Here is an 18,135-nt window from a genome sequence, read left to right on the forward strand (position 1 = left end):
TTATACCTGGTAGTCTGGTCAAGGTTGATGAGTTGTGTAAGTGTAAAAATCTGCCATCTGTGAAGAACTTTAAGGTTTCGAATGATGTCACTGAACTGGACCTATTCAGACACATTACTGCACCACGTGGCGGGTCCGCTCCTGGTTATGACGGCGTCACAGCTTCTGCACTCAAAGATAATATTCATATTTTCTCTAAACCTTTTCTACATATTTTAAAATCTTAGCTTGGCGTACGGTATATTTCCTGATAGTTTTTAAGTTAGCTAAAAGTAATCCCACTTCACAAGGCTAGCACATTTACGGAGAAAAATAACTATCGTCCCATTTCTTTGTTAAGTGTGTTTCTCTAAGGTGCTGGAGAGAATCGTCAAAGAGCAGTTTGTAAATTACCTTCAACACAACCATATTTTAGCGGAGTGTCAATACGGTTTAGGGCTGATAAAAACATTTTCAGACGTTCTCTTTGATGTAAACAAAGAAATTTATCATACTTTGTCAGATGGTATGAGGAGCTTTTTAATTTTCCTTGACCTAAAGAAAGCATTTGATAGTGTAGATAGAAACAAATTAATTTACAAATTATCAGCTATAGGTGTAACGGGTTAATGCTCTCGCATGGTTTAGGAGCTACCTTGGCGGCCAGACGGCAGTATGTGTCTGTCTGCGGTGTGAATGGTGATGAGCTTCCTGTGGATTATGGTGTAGTTCAAGGAAGCACTCTGGGCCCTATATTATTTTTGATATACATTAACAACATTTCAAAACTGCAGATTCATGGTAAAAACTATTTCTTTTTGCTGACGACACGCTAATTATTATCAAAGGTAAATCTTGGCAGGATGTTCAAAATAAATCTTTAAATGACCTCATGACAATTAAAAAATGGATGGACCAAAATGTTTTATCACTTAACATCTCAAAAACTAAATTTATGCCCCTTTTCTCTTACATCAAATTCAGATTACAACTTTACACGATTTAATTATTCATAATTGTAATAATCACTATAACAATGCCTGTGGATGTAATAAAATCGAGAAAGTGTCGTCATACAAATATTTGGGTGTGTTGTTTGATTCTCGAATGAAATGGATAGATCACATTGAATTTTCTTATAAAATAAAGCAAGAAAGTATATATTTGCTTTTAGGCAGTTAAATAGCATTTTGAGTTTTGATGAAACTAAAATCGTTTATTTTGCTTATGTGCAATCCCTTTTTTCGTATGGCATTCTAGCTTGGGGGGGGGTGCTCAGTAGCGTAGCCAAAATTTCTTTCGGGGGGGTCCGAAACCGGAGGATCAGGGGAACTTTTTTGTGTGTTATTTGCCAATGAATTCACTGGTAAAAGGTAAATACCAAAAATATGGAGCTTTAATAACTACGCCTTATAGAAAGTGGAAAGATGTAATAGGCAAATTAAACTCTCACAGCAACTCTAGTACCACAAATTTTCTTGTATAGCTACAGAAACTTTACGAAGTTCGATTCTGGCCGAGTAGAAGGCACCAAAGTGATGTTGGATTCACTGGATAAGAAAGAAAAAGAACAAAACAGAGCTTCATTCAAGCCTATAATTAAACTCAACTATATTCTGTGGAGAACATGAAATACCCCTTCGGGGACATTGGACCATTGACGGCCGAAAACCCTTTAGAAAAGAAGGGCGATTTTCGAGCGTTGCTCGGGTACAGATCAAACTAACGGTCGGAAAAATGCACCGGAAAAACTCTACTGATTAGAAGTTCGGCCACTTTGGATTTCACTGATTGGGGTATTTATGAATGAGTTATAATGACGATTTTTGTGTATCATTACCACTGTAGACGAGTATATAATTATCGGAAAAAATCACTTTCGGTCGGAAATAAAATACACCTGAAAAACTCTAATGATTAGAACTTCAACTACTTCGGACTTCGGTTATTGAGGTAAACGTGGTATTTTTTATTGAGTTAGGACGACGATGTTTTGTTATCATTAAACTGTACTCGACTACCTATATAATTATCGAGAACAAAATCACTTCCGGTCGGTAAATACCGAAGAAAAGCTCTCTACTGATTCGTTTTGACGATTTTGGATTTCACTGGTTGAGTGGTTGAGGTAAAAGTAGTACTTATAATTATGTTAGGACATTGAATTTAGAGATTAATTCAACGCGACTAATAAATATATAATTATCGAGAAAAAAAACAAAAATAATCACTTCCGATCGGAATATACTAAGGAAAATGAAATAATACCTCAGTCAGTGAAATCCAAAGTAGTCGGAGTTCTTATCAGTAGAGGTTTTCCGGTGTATTATCTGACCGGAAGCGATTTTTTCAATTTTTCTTTGATAATTATATAAGTATTAGTCGGCGTTCAAATGATGCCTAAAATCAATGTTCTAACATAATTCTAAGTACCACTTTTATCTCAACAACGACTCAACCAGTGAAATCCAAAATCGTCAAAATCTGATTCAGTAGAGCTTTTCCTCGGTATATTCCGACCGGAGGTAATAATAATATAATAATAAAAATACTTTTTATTGTGTCAACAATAATAAGAATTACACACACAATCGTCAAATTAAAATTATTTAGAAATATGTATATCTATTTTAAATTGCCCCCATTCATACCCGTTCATACACAGTCCACACTCATTCCTAAGACTGATACATACTTACAGCCATACATTTTAAAATCTTCTAAATTTTACCACCAGAATAGAGGATGATCGAATTACTTTAAAATTTCATCCCAGCGGCTCATTATAATCTCTTCCACTGAATAAAACACCCCTCGACACCAAAAAGTGTCTCAATCGACCATTTAAATTTTGTTGGTTAATTCAAATTTTTGATTTCATCAGGGAGCTTGTTTGATCAGCTTAACACCAACCTCGGATGGCAAACGTTTGAATGCGGCTGTTTCTGTGCGGATGTAACCGAAGGTTGTCCCTGCCTCTTGTCCCGTAATTGATAGACGTCCCTGCCCCGGACGAACTCGCACTTAAATCGGCAGTACAGGGCGACATCGAGGATGTAGAGACAGGATAAAGTTAGGAATCCAAGCTCCCTAAAGGCATCTCTGCATGAGTTTTGGGATTTTTAATTTTGAAATGATGCGGACAGCTTTCTTTTGACTTCTAAATACTCGCTCAAATTTTTATTTAGAACAGCTGCCCCATAGCCTCGACTCGTACATTATATGGGGTGTACAAGGCCATTTTTAGTACATCCCAGGAGCAAAATTTTGAAAGGTTCCGTAGAGCATAAATGCCTGAAGAAACCTTTGAGCAGGTACTTTCAATGTGATTGTCTCAAGTCAGACTTCGATTAAGGTACATTCCGAGGAACTTGGTGGAATCAGTTTCCTCTATGAGGACATCGTACTGAATACATGAATTCAGTTTTTTCCCTCTCAGAAGCGATGAGTTTCCGCCTGCTGATGTACACAAGGAACAAGACTGGTCCAGGTATAGATCCCTGTTGGGACTCCATAGTTTCTAATTTAAAATGATTGAATGTTTTTTTCTCGATAATTATATATGTATTAGTGTTCAATTAATACCTAAAATCACCGTCCTAACATAATCCTAAGTATCACTTTTACCTCAACCACTCAACCAATGAAATTCAAAATCGTCAAAACTTGAATCGGTTGAGAGCTTTTCTTCGGTATTTACCGACCGGAAGTGATTTTTTTCTCGATAATTATATAGGTACGGTGTACAGTTTAATGATAACGACAAAAATCGTCGTCCTAACTCAATCGAAAACCCCATGTTTAACCTCAATTATTGAAGTCCAAATTAGTTGAAGTTCTAATCAGTAGTTTTTCAAGTGTATTTTCCGACCGAAAGTGATTTTTTTCGATAATTATATACACGTTTACAGTTTAATGATACCTAAAATCAACGTCGTAACTAAATTCTAAGCAGTCACTTTACGTCCCCACGACGAATTTGAACGAAGTGGTCGCTAATTTAAACTGTTCGCCGTGTTACGGTTCAGGTTACTTTGCGACGTCACGTGACCGCGCCCTATAGAAATACCGTGATTACACAAACACTATCCGAAAGGCCGAGCCCAAAAGTATCGTTTTATACCTTATGATTTAAACGAAAGGACAATTATATTTTTAACAACGGTCACTTCAATCAGTGAAATCAATCAATTTAATGTTTGTAGACAAGAGTAATAATAACTGTCCATTTTTTCTCCTGCTCCATGCTTTATTTTTTTATACGTCTTAAAATTTCGGGGGGGGTCCGGACCCCCTGGACCCCCCCTTCGCTACGCCACTGGGGGTGCTTTTCCTTCACATATCAAAAGTTTTAGATATAGTTCAGAAAATCTATTCTGAAAGCCGGTTTTGCGAAGTGTGGACGATATCCCTCTGATTTATTGTTTCAAGAAACAGGAATTCTGCCAATTAAAAAAATTTTTATTAAAGTCTTATTTATTCATATTTACAAACATTTCGGTTCAATTTTTTCTACAATCCCACATTTTTTATAACACAAGATATGCAAATATAGTCGGAATTAACACTATTCACCAACACAAATCATTTGCGACAACAAAACAGTTTTTATCTAGCACACATTTTATATCGGAATTATTCTAATAGTTTTAGAAATTTCAAGCTGTTCGACTCTCCCTCTCTGAGGTTTTTTAAGAAACATGTCAAGGAGTTTTTTGATTCTCATAAGCAGTGAGAGTGCCCAGTTACTTATCTCTGTTGACTACAGACGGACCTAGACTGTCTAACACTGACTGAACGGCACTGTCCTCTCTCCTCTCCTCTTCAAACTATATATAATAAAATCCAATCACTTTAAGTAATTAGCCTATTTTTTGTAATTTTTGTTCACTCAATATTTTTTTATTTGTTTGTCTACTTTCTCCTCTATATTGCTGATTATCGGAATTCTAGGTCATATCCGTAGTTAATTCTGCTTTAGATGTCTTCTTTCAATTATCAAATTTTATAAAATTAATCTACACTCTGCTCGAGATAAAATTCGAATCGTAACAATTTCAACTCGAGTCTACGCACAGGCCATTGAGGCCCATGCAGGCTCTTTTTCCCATTATTTGAATTTATCCAGAAATTATGTAGCAAATTTAATGCTGTTTTTACTAGGTATGCGTGTATGTATGTGGATATGTATGTATGTGTATGTACATGTATATATATATACCTTTATTATATCATCTCTTTATTCATTATATTGATTTATTTATGTAACACAAGTCTTTTTTATATTATTTAACGTTAATTATTTAATTTTAGTTTTTTAATTGTATTACTAGAATACTTCTGTATGTTTATATGAATTAGATAATATACAAATGCTACATTTGTTATCATTTCAATGTAAAGGTTTATTTGTATTTCATTTCTTTTTTGTGTGTGGAAATAAACGTGATTTGATTTGATTTGATTCTAAGAGAAAATACATTTTCCAATGAAATAACTATAGATCTTTCTTGAAAGACTCTCACTCATTCTTCTACATCCCATCGATCGTTACTGAGACCAAAACAACAAACTAGGAAATTCTGTAAAAGTCAAATATCCAAACTATAGTATAGGCCACAAACACACAATGCGTAAAATATTGCTGAACAGCCGTATATCCAACGTAGTTACACGTAGTATATTCCAGTTGAGTCTGATACGCGTAGATTATAGGCTATGGACATGGGAGTTCATTCTGTTGCTTTTCTGAGGTGCAGGAAAAATTATTGTACTTTGGATTTAGTAACCAAAGAATAAAGACCAAAATAAAATAAAAAAGATTAGATTCGTATGCATTATACCGACCATATATACGTTTTCGATAGGAAAATTAAACAACACACATCGAAAAGGATAAAAATTTCTTTGTTTTTTTATTGAAGTGTCGGTTTATACTACCTCAACGTTCAGAGATGAGTGGGGATGCTCGTCGCGTCAACGCGGCAGTCGAATTATATTCCTGGTAGGGCGGTTTTGAAAAATATATGGCTCAGATAGGTTCACATATAAATAATTTAATACGCGCTTGGCACAGTTATGTTTAGATAAGTTTCGTTATTTTTAACCGAAAACATAAGAAAAGTAATTATGAACGGCTGTATACGTAGCAAAGATTAACAAGAAAGCACACTTAGGGCGAGAGAAATATTGACACAAACCCATTGATGTCAGAAAACTGGAAATTTTGTTTTCAACTACAACAGAAATATTTGCCAAAGGCAGTAAAGGTGTTGGTAAATAATAAATTTCTTCACTCTTTAGTGTTATTTATCTACCGTTGTCCCTGGAGGACCTCTGTTTTGTACAAAACACGGAGATAAGATGAGGTGCCAGCCACGCAAACAGGCTGTCGGGTGAGTTTCTGATCGTCTATTTCAGTTAATTTATTTTAAACTTGCTTTCAGAATATCGGTTATAATTGTTGTTATTGATTAAAATAATACATGTTTCTTTTGTGGTAAAATTTATTCAGAAACAGATAGTAATATGTCTGAAGTTTTGTAATTCTATAATTTGCTTTGACAGTTCATTAAGTCAAAGCAATGTTTTGGCTACGGTGTCAAATATACGATGATTAACATATGATTTTCTCAGCAAATGCAATAAACATGTCAATACAATATTTTATACTTTATAGATTATATTATTCTTCGTTATAATGCCATCCAGAAAATATAAAAGTTACTCTGACTGTAAACTAAAGAGAATGCCTTTGTTTCAAATTACTTATTGCCGAGAGATGATTCGAGATTACTTTTAGTATACAAATATATAACATTGGTTAGAACGTGTGATTTTTAAAGAGGCCAGTTTCCCGTTTTTTAATTCTCGATAAAATTAATTTTTGGAAAACGCTATACATTTTAAATATTGGCAAGACCAATATAATTACTTAACCAGATATATTTCAACCTGTAATCAATTTATTTAAAACTCTTTTTATCGTGTGAAATACAATTTTAGTTGAATAAATAAATAGTAATTTTTTATATGAATTTATTGACGTGACAACGTCTTAAATTAGGTTGCGGCTCGGAGTCACTCATGAAAAAGTGTAACGCCCGGTAACGTTACGATGCCCGTCCAGTAGGTCCGCCGCACGGGATCCGCACGGAATAAAGCAGATAACTGTGGGTCCGCCGCACGGGATAAAGCAGATAACTATGTTTATTCGTGAAAATGTGGAGTGCTTAGATTCGTCATTTACAACAACTACAACAATAAAGGTAAATAATTGTACACTGATATTTCATTATCGTAAACTATGATTGATTGATTAATTGTTAGATTGACACAAAAGTTGAGAAACTGAGTTTATAGGTTATGTCATACTATTGACAAATGTTGATAGTGTTAAGTAAATTATTAGTTTAAATCACTCTGCAATCAATCGTAATTCAGTCGATTGAGAAGAAACAGCGCGTATTGCTAGTCAAACATTTAAAACAACAAATTATAACCTCTAACCTGTCATAACAGTGCGACCAAACAAACGAACTAAACCGACCAATCACCACGCGCGGAGTTAGAATTTAACTGTGTTTAGCAAGAATTTCAAATTCCAATTTTAGTAAATGTTTTATTCAACTTTACCATTTACAATAACAAATTTTAATTAATTTCAAATTATGTACAATGTTTTAGTAAACAAAATATATTTCTATAGTTAAAATTTGTGCAATTCTTATTTTCATTCAATTCCTTGTTCCTATTGTGCAATTTAATAATATTCATATCAATAAATATTCTACCGAGAAAAAGACGTTGTCACGTAAAATCTTCGCCCGTAAAACCGACTTTACAGGCAACCATAATTTTTTTTTAAATATAAAATGTACTTACGATTTGTGAAATCTAAATAATATTTAAATTTTTTAAATGTTATTTTAAAGCGTTAATGGGTTCAGTGTTGTTGATTAGATATATAGCCTACACCAACTACTCTGTTCCTCTGGTAATTTCGGTTCAGACCAGAGGGAACAATTCAAGTAGCACCCGTAGCCGTGAGAATCAGCAACTGGTTATTAGGATGACACCGCCTATCGCCATCTTGTTGAAAGAGGGGGAGTCAAAAGGTCTTTGCTCTTGTATGCCTATCTGTTCCTTTCATCTGTTTTCCAGAGCCATCAACCAAGGTATCGCAATGGGAACTTTATATTGTCGAAGATAAAAACAGTTGTAGAAAATAGTTTATCCTAGCAATGGAATATTACGTCTCTTATTTTAGCCAGAACGGCTTTAGTGTACTTTTTTTTAAATAAACAGTAATCATACGAATTCGTCACATCTCTTAAGAAAAAAATATGCTTTGCTCCAACAAAGATAAAAGCTCTTCTATCTATCAGAATTTGGCACATTACTTTTGAAACAACATAATTAACTATGTAAATAATTTATTATACCCCAAACAAGTTCACGGCTGGCAACAGCCAACCGACATATTGATCTTTAGTCGTCCACGATCATAATGTAATCTCTCGTTGTCGCGGCCAGCATGGCCACCAGGGTTCTCTGCAGACATACTCACGGCAAGGCTGAAATATTAAGGGCAACATCAATAATTAGTTCGTCTACAAAGTTAGTCTAGATTCATACAATACAATAAAAAGTGAGATACTAATTACTAATTTTAGACAAATATATCGACGAATCATGCTCGCTACTAATCAAAGAATCTCAGCTACTTGAAACGTTTCAAGCATTACCAACACAAACAACAGAGTCATAAACAGTTCTATAAGCAGTCCGCACCACTTAGGTTCTGCTCTTGAATATTGATGGTGTTTTGAAATCTAGATTCCATTTCCACACTTCGTCCCTTTAGGATGTCTTAAGGGATTGTGATTAAGAGATTGAGTGCAAATCTGAGACGTTGGTTATTCAGGAAACCAAGATTCAATACTCCCCAGCTTTAAACCACCATCATAATCCAACCTTCAAGTCTGTGCATCATCACAACATCAGTACTAGTGTCTTATATATTCCTTCGTAATAATTGTCAGGTATTTCTCGGTAACCGATCGCCTTGATGGTAATTATAATTAACAACAATATGATCGTGGATTTATTGTGGGACACGCGAAAGTCACCCTACCCTAATGACCGACACTGCTGTAGACGCTGACGCCTAGAGGCGAGACACCAGCTGCAGCAGCACCCCCACTTGCTGATAAGCTGATAGTGCCAGGCGGCCTTGGCTGTAGAAAGCAGTGGCGACTGAGGTCTCAGTAACTCCCAGTGCAGTGCTATCGCGGGACTGTTAGTGACAGTGCGCGGCTGTGCGTGTGTTAGTGTGTGGCTACCACCTCGAGGATACCCGTACAGCATCGGTGAGGACAAATACAAAATTAATAAATTAGGTTAGATCATGTCGCAGATCTATATTATATGTAATCTTTAATGCATTTCTTGTCTAATCGTTCTTTTAATTGTTTATGACTTATCCGACTCAATGTATTTTAAGTCGTAATCTTCAACTAATCAACAAAATTAAAAATAAAATACATTCTTATACTTGTTGTAAGTGAAATCTATATTATGAAGCTGTTATAGTCTAGATGTCCCTTTTCTGGATTATAAATATATCCGACTACAAGGTCCTGCACCACAGTCTTCCAAAGTCGTCTTATTAATTGTATGAGAATATGTTTTTTTACTTTTATAACAGCTGATACTAAATCACACATGTATTGGACGGGCAGTTTCTCTCAATACACTGACCAACATCATACCAGCTGATTAGGTATAGCATCCAGTAACCAACTTAATATTATATTATTTTTTATGGTTTACTCTCGTATAGGCTACTTTAAAATAATTTTAACCTGAAGCCCTTAACATACACAACTTTGGATACAAATTATTAACTTGTAAAAAATCAATTGAACATAATTTTAAATACAATTCGAAAACTACTTAGTCTATTCTTATTATAGACTTCTTATAGAGGGAGAATTTAAAAGTTTTATTTGAGTATTGGTGCACGATAATATTCTTCAAGACATGTTAATAAATCCAAAAAGAAATACTCAGTCGAACTTCAAGTTCTCCTACACGTGCCTATTGCGGGCGAAGCCGCGGGCAACTGACTAGTACTTTAATCATTTTAAAATTTCAAAATTTTGTAGAAAAATAAATAGAATCAATAAAATTAAACTTTGCAAAGGAATAAATTAAATTTGATTCAATAAATTTGGCAAAAATGTTATAACGTGTTAACGTCATGAAAATTTGATTTAACGCTACCATTGGACTATCTTGTGGAATTCTAATTAAAAATATCTCAGAATTAATTATTATGATTTAGTATCTCATTCGCTAAAATAATAAATGTCATACTTATAAAGGTAAATTGTGGGTAAAGATTGTTTTCTTACAAGAAGGTTCAATAACATGTGGAAATATGGCACAATAGGTCTGTCAATCATGAATTTCTTAAGGATTAAAAGAAGAATACAAAATTAACATATTAATAAAATATAGTATCAATTAAGCTGTAGAAATTCCATAATATTAACAATAATAACCATACTACATAGACGTAGGCATTTTTGTAAATCAATTCAATTTTATTCAATACATAAGTCGTTTTGAAATTTCTGTTGTACTCGTATATTACATTTGAAGAGTAGAGCAGGGTTTTTTTTACTAACGTATCTGTCAGCGGGTCTTTTTAAGTAGTAAGAAGTCTTTTTAAGCATTATTGACACTAATTGTTGAATCATTTTGAATTTACAAGTAATTGAGCATACTTTCCGTATGAATTAAATTTTTAGTTTCATTGCTGTATTGAACACGAATTAATATCATGCAACGTTTATTATGTTATTTCAAAAATTACATTAAATACATTTTTTATTTAAAATAAGTAGTGGAAATTTTATTATTTTATACTAGTTTATATATTTTTACTTTTTGTTATATATTTAAAAACATTTTTCAAGTTGATTATGGAATGGTTCAATAAAACTGTAATTTGAAAGACAATTATAATATGTATGTCTAACTATTGCAAATTTAGGACTTAATTTCTTTAAATTCTAATGTATTTTATTCTGAAAAATTATTTGAGCCATTTTAATTTAGTACAATTTTGAAAGAATTAGTCGTGAATATATTAGGTCACATATGTACGAGTATTATTTATATTTACTTAAAAGAACATCATCGGATAAGAATAAATATAAAGGTACATATCAACTTATCCTTGTTAGATCATAGTCAAAAACTTCTACTTTTCAAAAGTGGTCAATGAACATAACCGCCCATAATTGTTGCTTACTAGTCATAAGCCTAGTAAATCAACAATGTGCTGAAGTAATATATTTTTACTAAACTACTTTTTAGATGTAATATTAATTACAAAATACTATATGCTTTCGCAAAAGATTCCACATAAGTAGACCAGAGTTCAGATCAGGTCAAGCTTCACAAACGCTGGAGTGCTTACGCAGCTCGCGCCATGCCGGTTTGTCGAGGAATGCCTGATGAAGACTTTCTCTCCTTCACGATCGCCTGAGCCGATCATATACGAGAGGATCACGATCGTGACATCATTGCTGTAAAAGGCCACAATATTTGAGCGTTTTGTGCGTAAAACCCATTGAAACTGGATTTCTTAAATTTGTACGGTCTCTGTTATTTAACAAGTGGAAAATTTCTTTCAAAATGGATACCACCACATTCAGTTGATATATCATAGAAATAATTTGTTATTAAGGTAAAAGATTACAGTAGAGGATGAAAGGGCTTTAAATGATACAAGCTATAAAAAAACAGGCACACATATTAATCTTTGTTGTAAAATATTAATTTGCAATTTGTAAAACATATTTACAAAAAAATTTGTTTTGCCACTAACAACTATTATATAGAGTATTGAAAGGAATCTAGGAGACATGAGTTTCGAGGCTAATAAGTGTTATTCAATGCCTTTACTACAAAGTTTAAAACAAATAATCAAAAACCTTGAAGTTTGATGTTTGTTTTTCCTTTTATTTGCAAGATCACAAAAACAAGTACACCATCAAAAACACGTTTAAAGGTTATACGTATCAGAGAAAACTGCAAAGGCCTGAATTCACAGCCTCAATAAAAACATTTGACATTTGATAAGTGGTCGCCCTCCTTAAGAGCGGATAAATATCCGTTACTGTTAATTTAACATGATATTATTCGTTCTTGTTGAATTACAAACCAAATTCCTCTTTTCTGAATTACACTGGATGAGCTACCAATTTGATTTGTAGTGTAAGGTCTCAGTTTAGGCCTACTAAGAATTTAAATAAACGCGCATAAACATCTCCCTAGCTTGGATCTTGACAGGAGACCCCTCAATCTCAACCAACCAGAATATTCTATTACTTTGGTCTAAAAAGGTCCTTTAGGACTAAGTCTAATTTCTCATCTATTTATCCTAAGAGAAAAAAACACACTTAGCCCGTTTACGAAGACTAATTGTTTTGGTAGTAACAGTCCAATTTAGACAGCGATGGTACTTCTCTGTCATTTCGCAGAATACAAACCTGAAACTTCACTGCTCACAGTTTGAGCTCCACACAAGTAACAGTGACACAGACGAACCACAATCCTGCTCCTGAGCCGAGAGGTAGTTCAGCCACAACCACCGAGTAGCATCATGGAACTCGATACAACCACTATGTGTTCAGTAGCAGCCTTGTAACACGTGAGCGGCAGCCTCTGGCACATGGCAACCGGTTCGATACTGAAATCAGAATGTTGCCTTGTCTCTCCTCTTGTCGTGAGTAGTCTTGAGGGCAGAAGTTGACTCAAACGTGAAATAACTGAAGTAAACCGATTCGGAATGTTGAGGAAAGTAAAGTCCACCTTTTCAATTAGAGTAGCAAAAACAGACTCTCACAAAGGTTTAGACCGTCCGTCCGTCGAACTGTGATATGATTTGGCTTACCACCACTCAACTTCATATTTACGTACGTCAAAGCCTTCCAAGTATCAAGTCAAGATTGCCAGAGAGGTAAAATGTAGTCCAGTTACGCACCCCTTGTAGAACCACGACAGAACAAGACAACGATTTCAACTTGTCGTATCTTATTTTACTCAGCACAAACCTGTGAAAAAGACCAAATTACAAGTTTTAAGTGCAGTTTAAGCCTCAAAGTAGGGCTCTGTATCCGTTTAAGATAAAAGTAAATGTAATCCACCCTCTTGATTCCGATTCGACCTTGAAGTCTACGCCGAGGTAAAACTTCGCCTTAGAGACAGAAGTGATAAAGCACCTGCCCGGGTGCAGGCGAGAGTGGGATATTAGTAGATGACCTCCAGAGAGCTGCAAGAGTAGGTGCATTAAAAGTTGGAGGATAACAATTTATGGCATAGTGGCAGAGAACCAGCCTCTTCACGACCATATCATCCAATCAATCATTTAAAAAGCTAATACTTAATCAAATAAACTGAACATTTTTTCCAAAATCATACTAAATAACCATCACATTACGACTCACAGGTCGACTTGAAGTCTACGCCGAGGTAAAACTTCGCCTTAGAGACAGAAGTGATAAAGCACCTGCCCGGGTGCAGGCGAGAGTGGGATATTAGTAGATGACCTCCAGAGAGCTGCAAGAGTAGGTGCATTAAAAGTTGGAGGATAACAATTTATGGCATAGTGGCAGAGAACCAGCCTCTTCACGACCATATCATCCAATCAATCATTTAAAAAGCTAATACTTAATCAAATAAACTAAACATTTTTTCCAAAATCATACTAAATAACCATCACATTACTCACCAAACCAAATTTCGGTTTCATTTTAATGTCACCAATACTTCCTGTGATCGCGGAAACGTTCTGAAGATTAAACAAACAGTAAAATAAACAGTGGGCCAAGGAAACACCAAGGTTTTTGAAGTGCTAACAAATGCTAATGGAGATTCTAAGCGCGGTACCTCACCCGGACCCAGTCTCTCTCTGTGTGTGTGTGTGTGTGTGTGCGCGCGCGTGCGAGTGTGTGCATGTGAGCGCGCGTGCTGTTCGGGATATCTCCGCTTTAAAATTGCAAATCATGTTACTAAATAAATTAAGAGAAATTTTAGATTTGTTCGTATTCTGTCCTAATATTAACTGTTATTTCTGGCACTGTTCGAAGAAAGGTAGATTTCATGCGTGGATGTCAGCCTGAAAACCTAATTAAAGATATACTAAAACACTATACATTCAAAGGTTAATTTTGCACACTTTTGACAAATCTTTGATGGCTGGCAATTTAATACCATTTTAACGTGATTGATAATCTATATATAATCTACACTTTCAAATGTAATTTCCACCAAAACTAGCGTGGTTGATGATACAGGTTTTCTTATCGATTCTTAGTTCTTAAGAAAAGTATCTCTACCGAGTTCACTAAAAAACTAGATTGTGTGCAGGTCTTGCAAAATATAGATACTTTAAGCAGCTATAAACAATGCACATTCGATGAAAACCGTTTAAGCTATTTTGCAAGTAACATTTTGTTATTTAGGATGTAGGAGTATACCACACCCCGTTTCGCAAAACAGGCTTTGCTAAGGTTGCATGCAAAATTTCAATTACATAGCTCATTTAATGTTTGAGCTGTTCTGCGGAAATATATCAGAATCATGCAGAAAAAATTGAACATCCTCCGGCAAATAAAGGAAAACAATTTTGACAGTTTACTCATTACTAGGCTTCAACGACGCTCAGCCAAATTCCATGGTTGCACATGAACTACCATAGAAATCGTTTTTGTCTATGTAGAAATGAAGTTTCACGCAATATAAATAAAGCTTCATTCTAAATTTCAAATCTATATGTAAGTTTTTCGAGATACTTGTGGCAGACGGAAAGACAGAATACAAATTGTTCAGGTCCTCGAGTGATAAAATTTAAACATACAACTCTCATATTACAGCATTAACATTTAAAAATGAAATATATATATATATATATATATATATATATATATCATTTTGTCGTTTTTCATGTTTTTGACCGGCTGTTAAACACCTTTGCACTCTGGTGGTATGTCTCCTTTTCAAACTGCTTCTATTGTGTCCAGAGGCTATCATATCTGTAAACTGCGTAATCAACAACTCATATTAATTACAAAATCTATAAGTTATTTTTAACAGAAACTCGTAAATTGTATCCCACAGACAAGGCAACTTATTATTTCAAGCTCCTTGAAAAGCAACATACATGACTGAAAACCTTCTCCGCCCTGTACTAATTCTCAAGCACAGCTTCTGAAATATAATCATTCTATTAAAATTTATCTCGCTGGTAGGCAAAAATGACTTAATATCAATTCTTCATGTCCAAAATATACCGTACGTAAAGCCTCTTTGCAACACTCCTTGGTATAGTTATTATTTTATTCTTTGGTATGGTTATTCTTTCGCATGGCCTATGAAAGGTTACAATTCAGTCGAAATCATCAAAAAAGGGATTTTTGTGATACCTTTAGTTATCTTATTACAATTTGAAATGGTTTTTAGATATTAAAGGGTTACGATTAGAGTACATACTAAATTTAGTAATGTGTGTGTTCTAACAAGCATCGGTGGTCATGGCGCATAGACGGGCATACACAAACCTATGGACACACTTTTTGAAGAGCCTAAAATTAATTTAAAAATGCTTTACAATTTTTTTGCTTGGAAACCATTCTTGCCATACACTTGTTATAAAGATATAGTATAGTGTATTATCTGGAGTGTCAAGTCGTAGGATTGTACTCGCATTAAGAATAATACAAGTTTTTCAGAGTTATTATATAGAGAAGGAAGCATTTTATCGTTAAAATTAAAGAGAGAATTAGTCAAAGAAGTCAAGGAAGGCGTGAATTCATATCAAGGAATTAACTAAATGGCACCAAGGCCTAGTAGATTATTTGTAGACGAAGGCCAAAATGGCATTGGCTTAGCTTAGTACCTGTTAATCTTCTAACACGGAAACAGGCAACGAGCCTGAATCTGGCAATTCATTAGAATTCTAATCCCGGATATACACTAAACCTGTCAAACAGGGCCTTTCTAGCTTACACTTTTTAGGTTGTTTTGATACAAAAAAACTGTTGTGTTTTTGACAGGTGACGAAATATCTCTTCTCTAAAGTTCAATGACGAAGAGGATGGACTTTGACCCTTCAACTTTACATTTATAAGGAAAATACGTTTCATTCAGTACATAATTAGTCTGACTGAGATATAAAAAAATTAAATTAGAACTGTGACTCAAGGGAATAATACATTACCCTAAAAGTATTGTGTACTATATTATTTATTATAGCTGTAGTATTTTATAACCATGGATCATTCTGGTGAACGACAAACGGATAGTACTTGCCGTTGTTTTAAATAAATACACGATTAACATTTATTAAATGTCATCTATTACAAAACTGAATTGTTTATTAAAGTATTTACTAGGTTTCTTTTCCCCATTGTTTGTTGTGCTTCCTGATTCAACCCTAATCCAAATAGAAAAACGAGGTCCAATATTTTTCTTCTCACGTGTTCACCGGAAAAAAGGTCAAAATACAAAAATAATAACTCTTACCGTACATTTGGTCTATTTTATGAAAGGTGAAATCTCTTCAGATAACCTGGAGTTTTCAATCGGCTTTAGTCATTCAACCGAACAAATAAAGCTGATACTCCCTGAACCCTTGCGTGTACCCAACATGCTTCTATCTAGATATTAAACTTTACACAAAAAAGGCAATACCATCCAGTGGCAACCTCCGTAACTTCTTTATTTTATAATGTAACATACTAACACCAGAACAATGATGAATTTAATCCTTTCCTATGCGGCAACACCGTACAACTTACCTTGAACTAAAACAAATTTGAACATTTTCCAAACCCACTTAATTGAGTTGTTTACACTTGAGTCGATAAGCAGATGTGAAGAACAATGCTCTAAACAAAACCTTATTGATAAAACGCAAACAAAAGCACTTGAATAAGTATAAAAGGGTTGAAAGTTTCCTGAATTTAACATTTTTATTTCCTCATTTGGTTAGAAGCCAATGTTTTTTATAAGTTAACAACTTAAAACGAAGAAAGAAAAATATGTACTTAATTGAGCCAACGAAATAACAAATAATTCTTTAATTTTATTTTAATCTCTACATATTTATAGTAGGCTGCTAGGTTAATAAATACGATGGTGAGTTAATGAACATAATCATTTACTTTGTTTAGTATTTTGTCGTTTATTTTCCTTGTTGAGTTTAGTGTTGTTGGTGCCTTACATTAATTATGACATGTAATGATAGATTCGTTCATAACTATTACAGAGTTATTAGTGACTACATATAAACCCTGCGGGGAAGAATAATAAATAGGTAATCGAAGTCAAGGTCGAGAGAAGTAATTTAAATCATGAGGTGTTGCAGAAGGTTTCTGCTGTATCATTAATAGAAGTGTTTTAGTGAATTGTAAATAATTTTCAAAGCAAAGACATCAAATATTCTAATAGAAAATAGATTTCATGCAACACATATTAACCCCCTTCTAAAACTTAGGGTGAAATGGTATTAATAAATAATGTGGAAATACGATACAAGCTGTTTTCCTCTCTGTTATTTTCATTTGTTTCCATACAATGAGAGGGTAATGAAAATCAAGGTTGGTTAGAAAGCACAACTAGATATGATATGTACTACGGGTTGTTGAAATATAAAATTGAAACAAATATCCCAAGTGTCCCAACTCCCACGGTAACTGGAACGGTTTGAGAGGTTGTAAATCAACCTTTGAGAACATTAAATATTAAGCTGAGGAAAGATTTGATGAAATTTAAAATTATCTCCCTCTTACGCAAAGTGTGGGGTTGAGATAACACAAAAATGGGATGACTTATCCAGTGATACATGAAATTAAAATTTCTTGACAAAAAATTCAACATCACTAAAACATGTAGTTTCTAGTCACTCTTACCTGGGTGCCGTTATAAAAAATAAAATTGAAATTTCCAATTGAGCGCTATGTTAGACGCATTCAATTTAGATGTCTCCAATTTTACCTTTATTTATATTTCATTAAGACTTTGTTAATCTCCCACGGCTCCTTCATTTCCACATCTTGAGAAACGGGTAAAATTCTTTTA

At 34.1% G+C, this 18,135-nt stretch overlaps 2 protein-coding genes across 2 annotated transcripts in view; both read left to right on the plus strand.

Annotated features, from left to right (window-relative positions):
• LOC124355630 overlaps positions 1–9,252 on the plus strand; it is a 61,891-nt gene extending 52,639 nt beyond the window's left edge. Inside the window, exon 6 of the mRNA XM_046806792.1 lies at positions 9,139–9,252. Coding sequence (XP_046662748.1) covers positions 9,139–9,252 — 114 coding nt within the window. The remainder of the gene's footprint in view (positions 1–9,138) is intronic.
• A 1-nt stretch (position 9,253) lies between these two features.
• The window catches only part of LOC124353970 (scavenger receptor class B member 1), a 123,308-nt gene continuing 114,426 nt past the window's right edge, over positions 9,254–18,135 (plus strand). Inside the window, exon 1 of the mRNA XM_046804064.1 lies at positions 9,254–9,350. The gene's annotated coding sequence lies outside the window, so the exon portion shown is untranslated. The remainder of the gene's footprint in view (positions 9,351–18,135) is intronic.

This window comes from Homalodisca vitripennis, chromosome 2, assembly GCF_021130785.1.
Source record: "Homalodisca vitripennis isolate AUS2020 chromosome 2, UT_GWSS_2.1, whole genome shotgun sequence".
Classification (NCBI taxonomy): Eukaryota; Metazoa; Arthropoda; class Insecta; order Hemiptera; family Cicadellidae; genus Homalodisca; species Homalodisca vitripennis.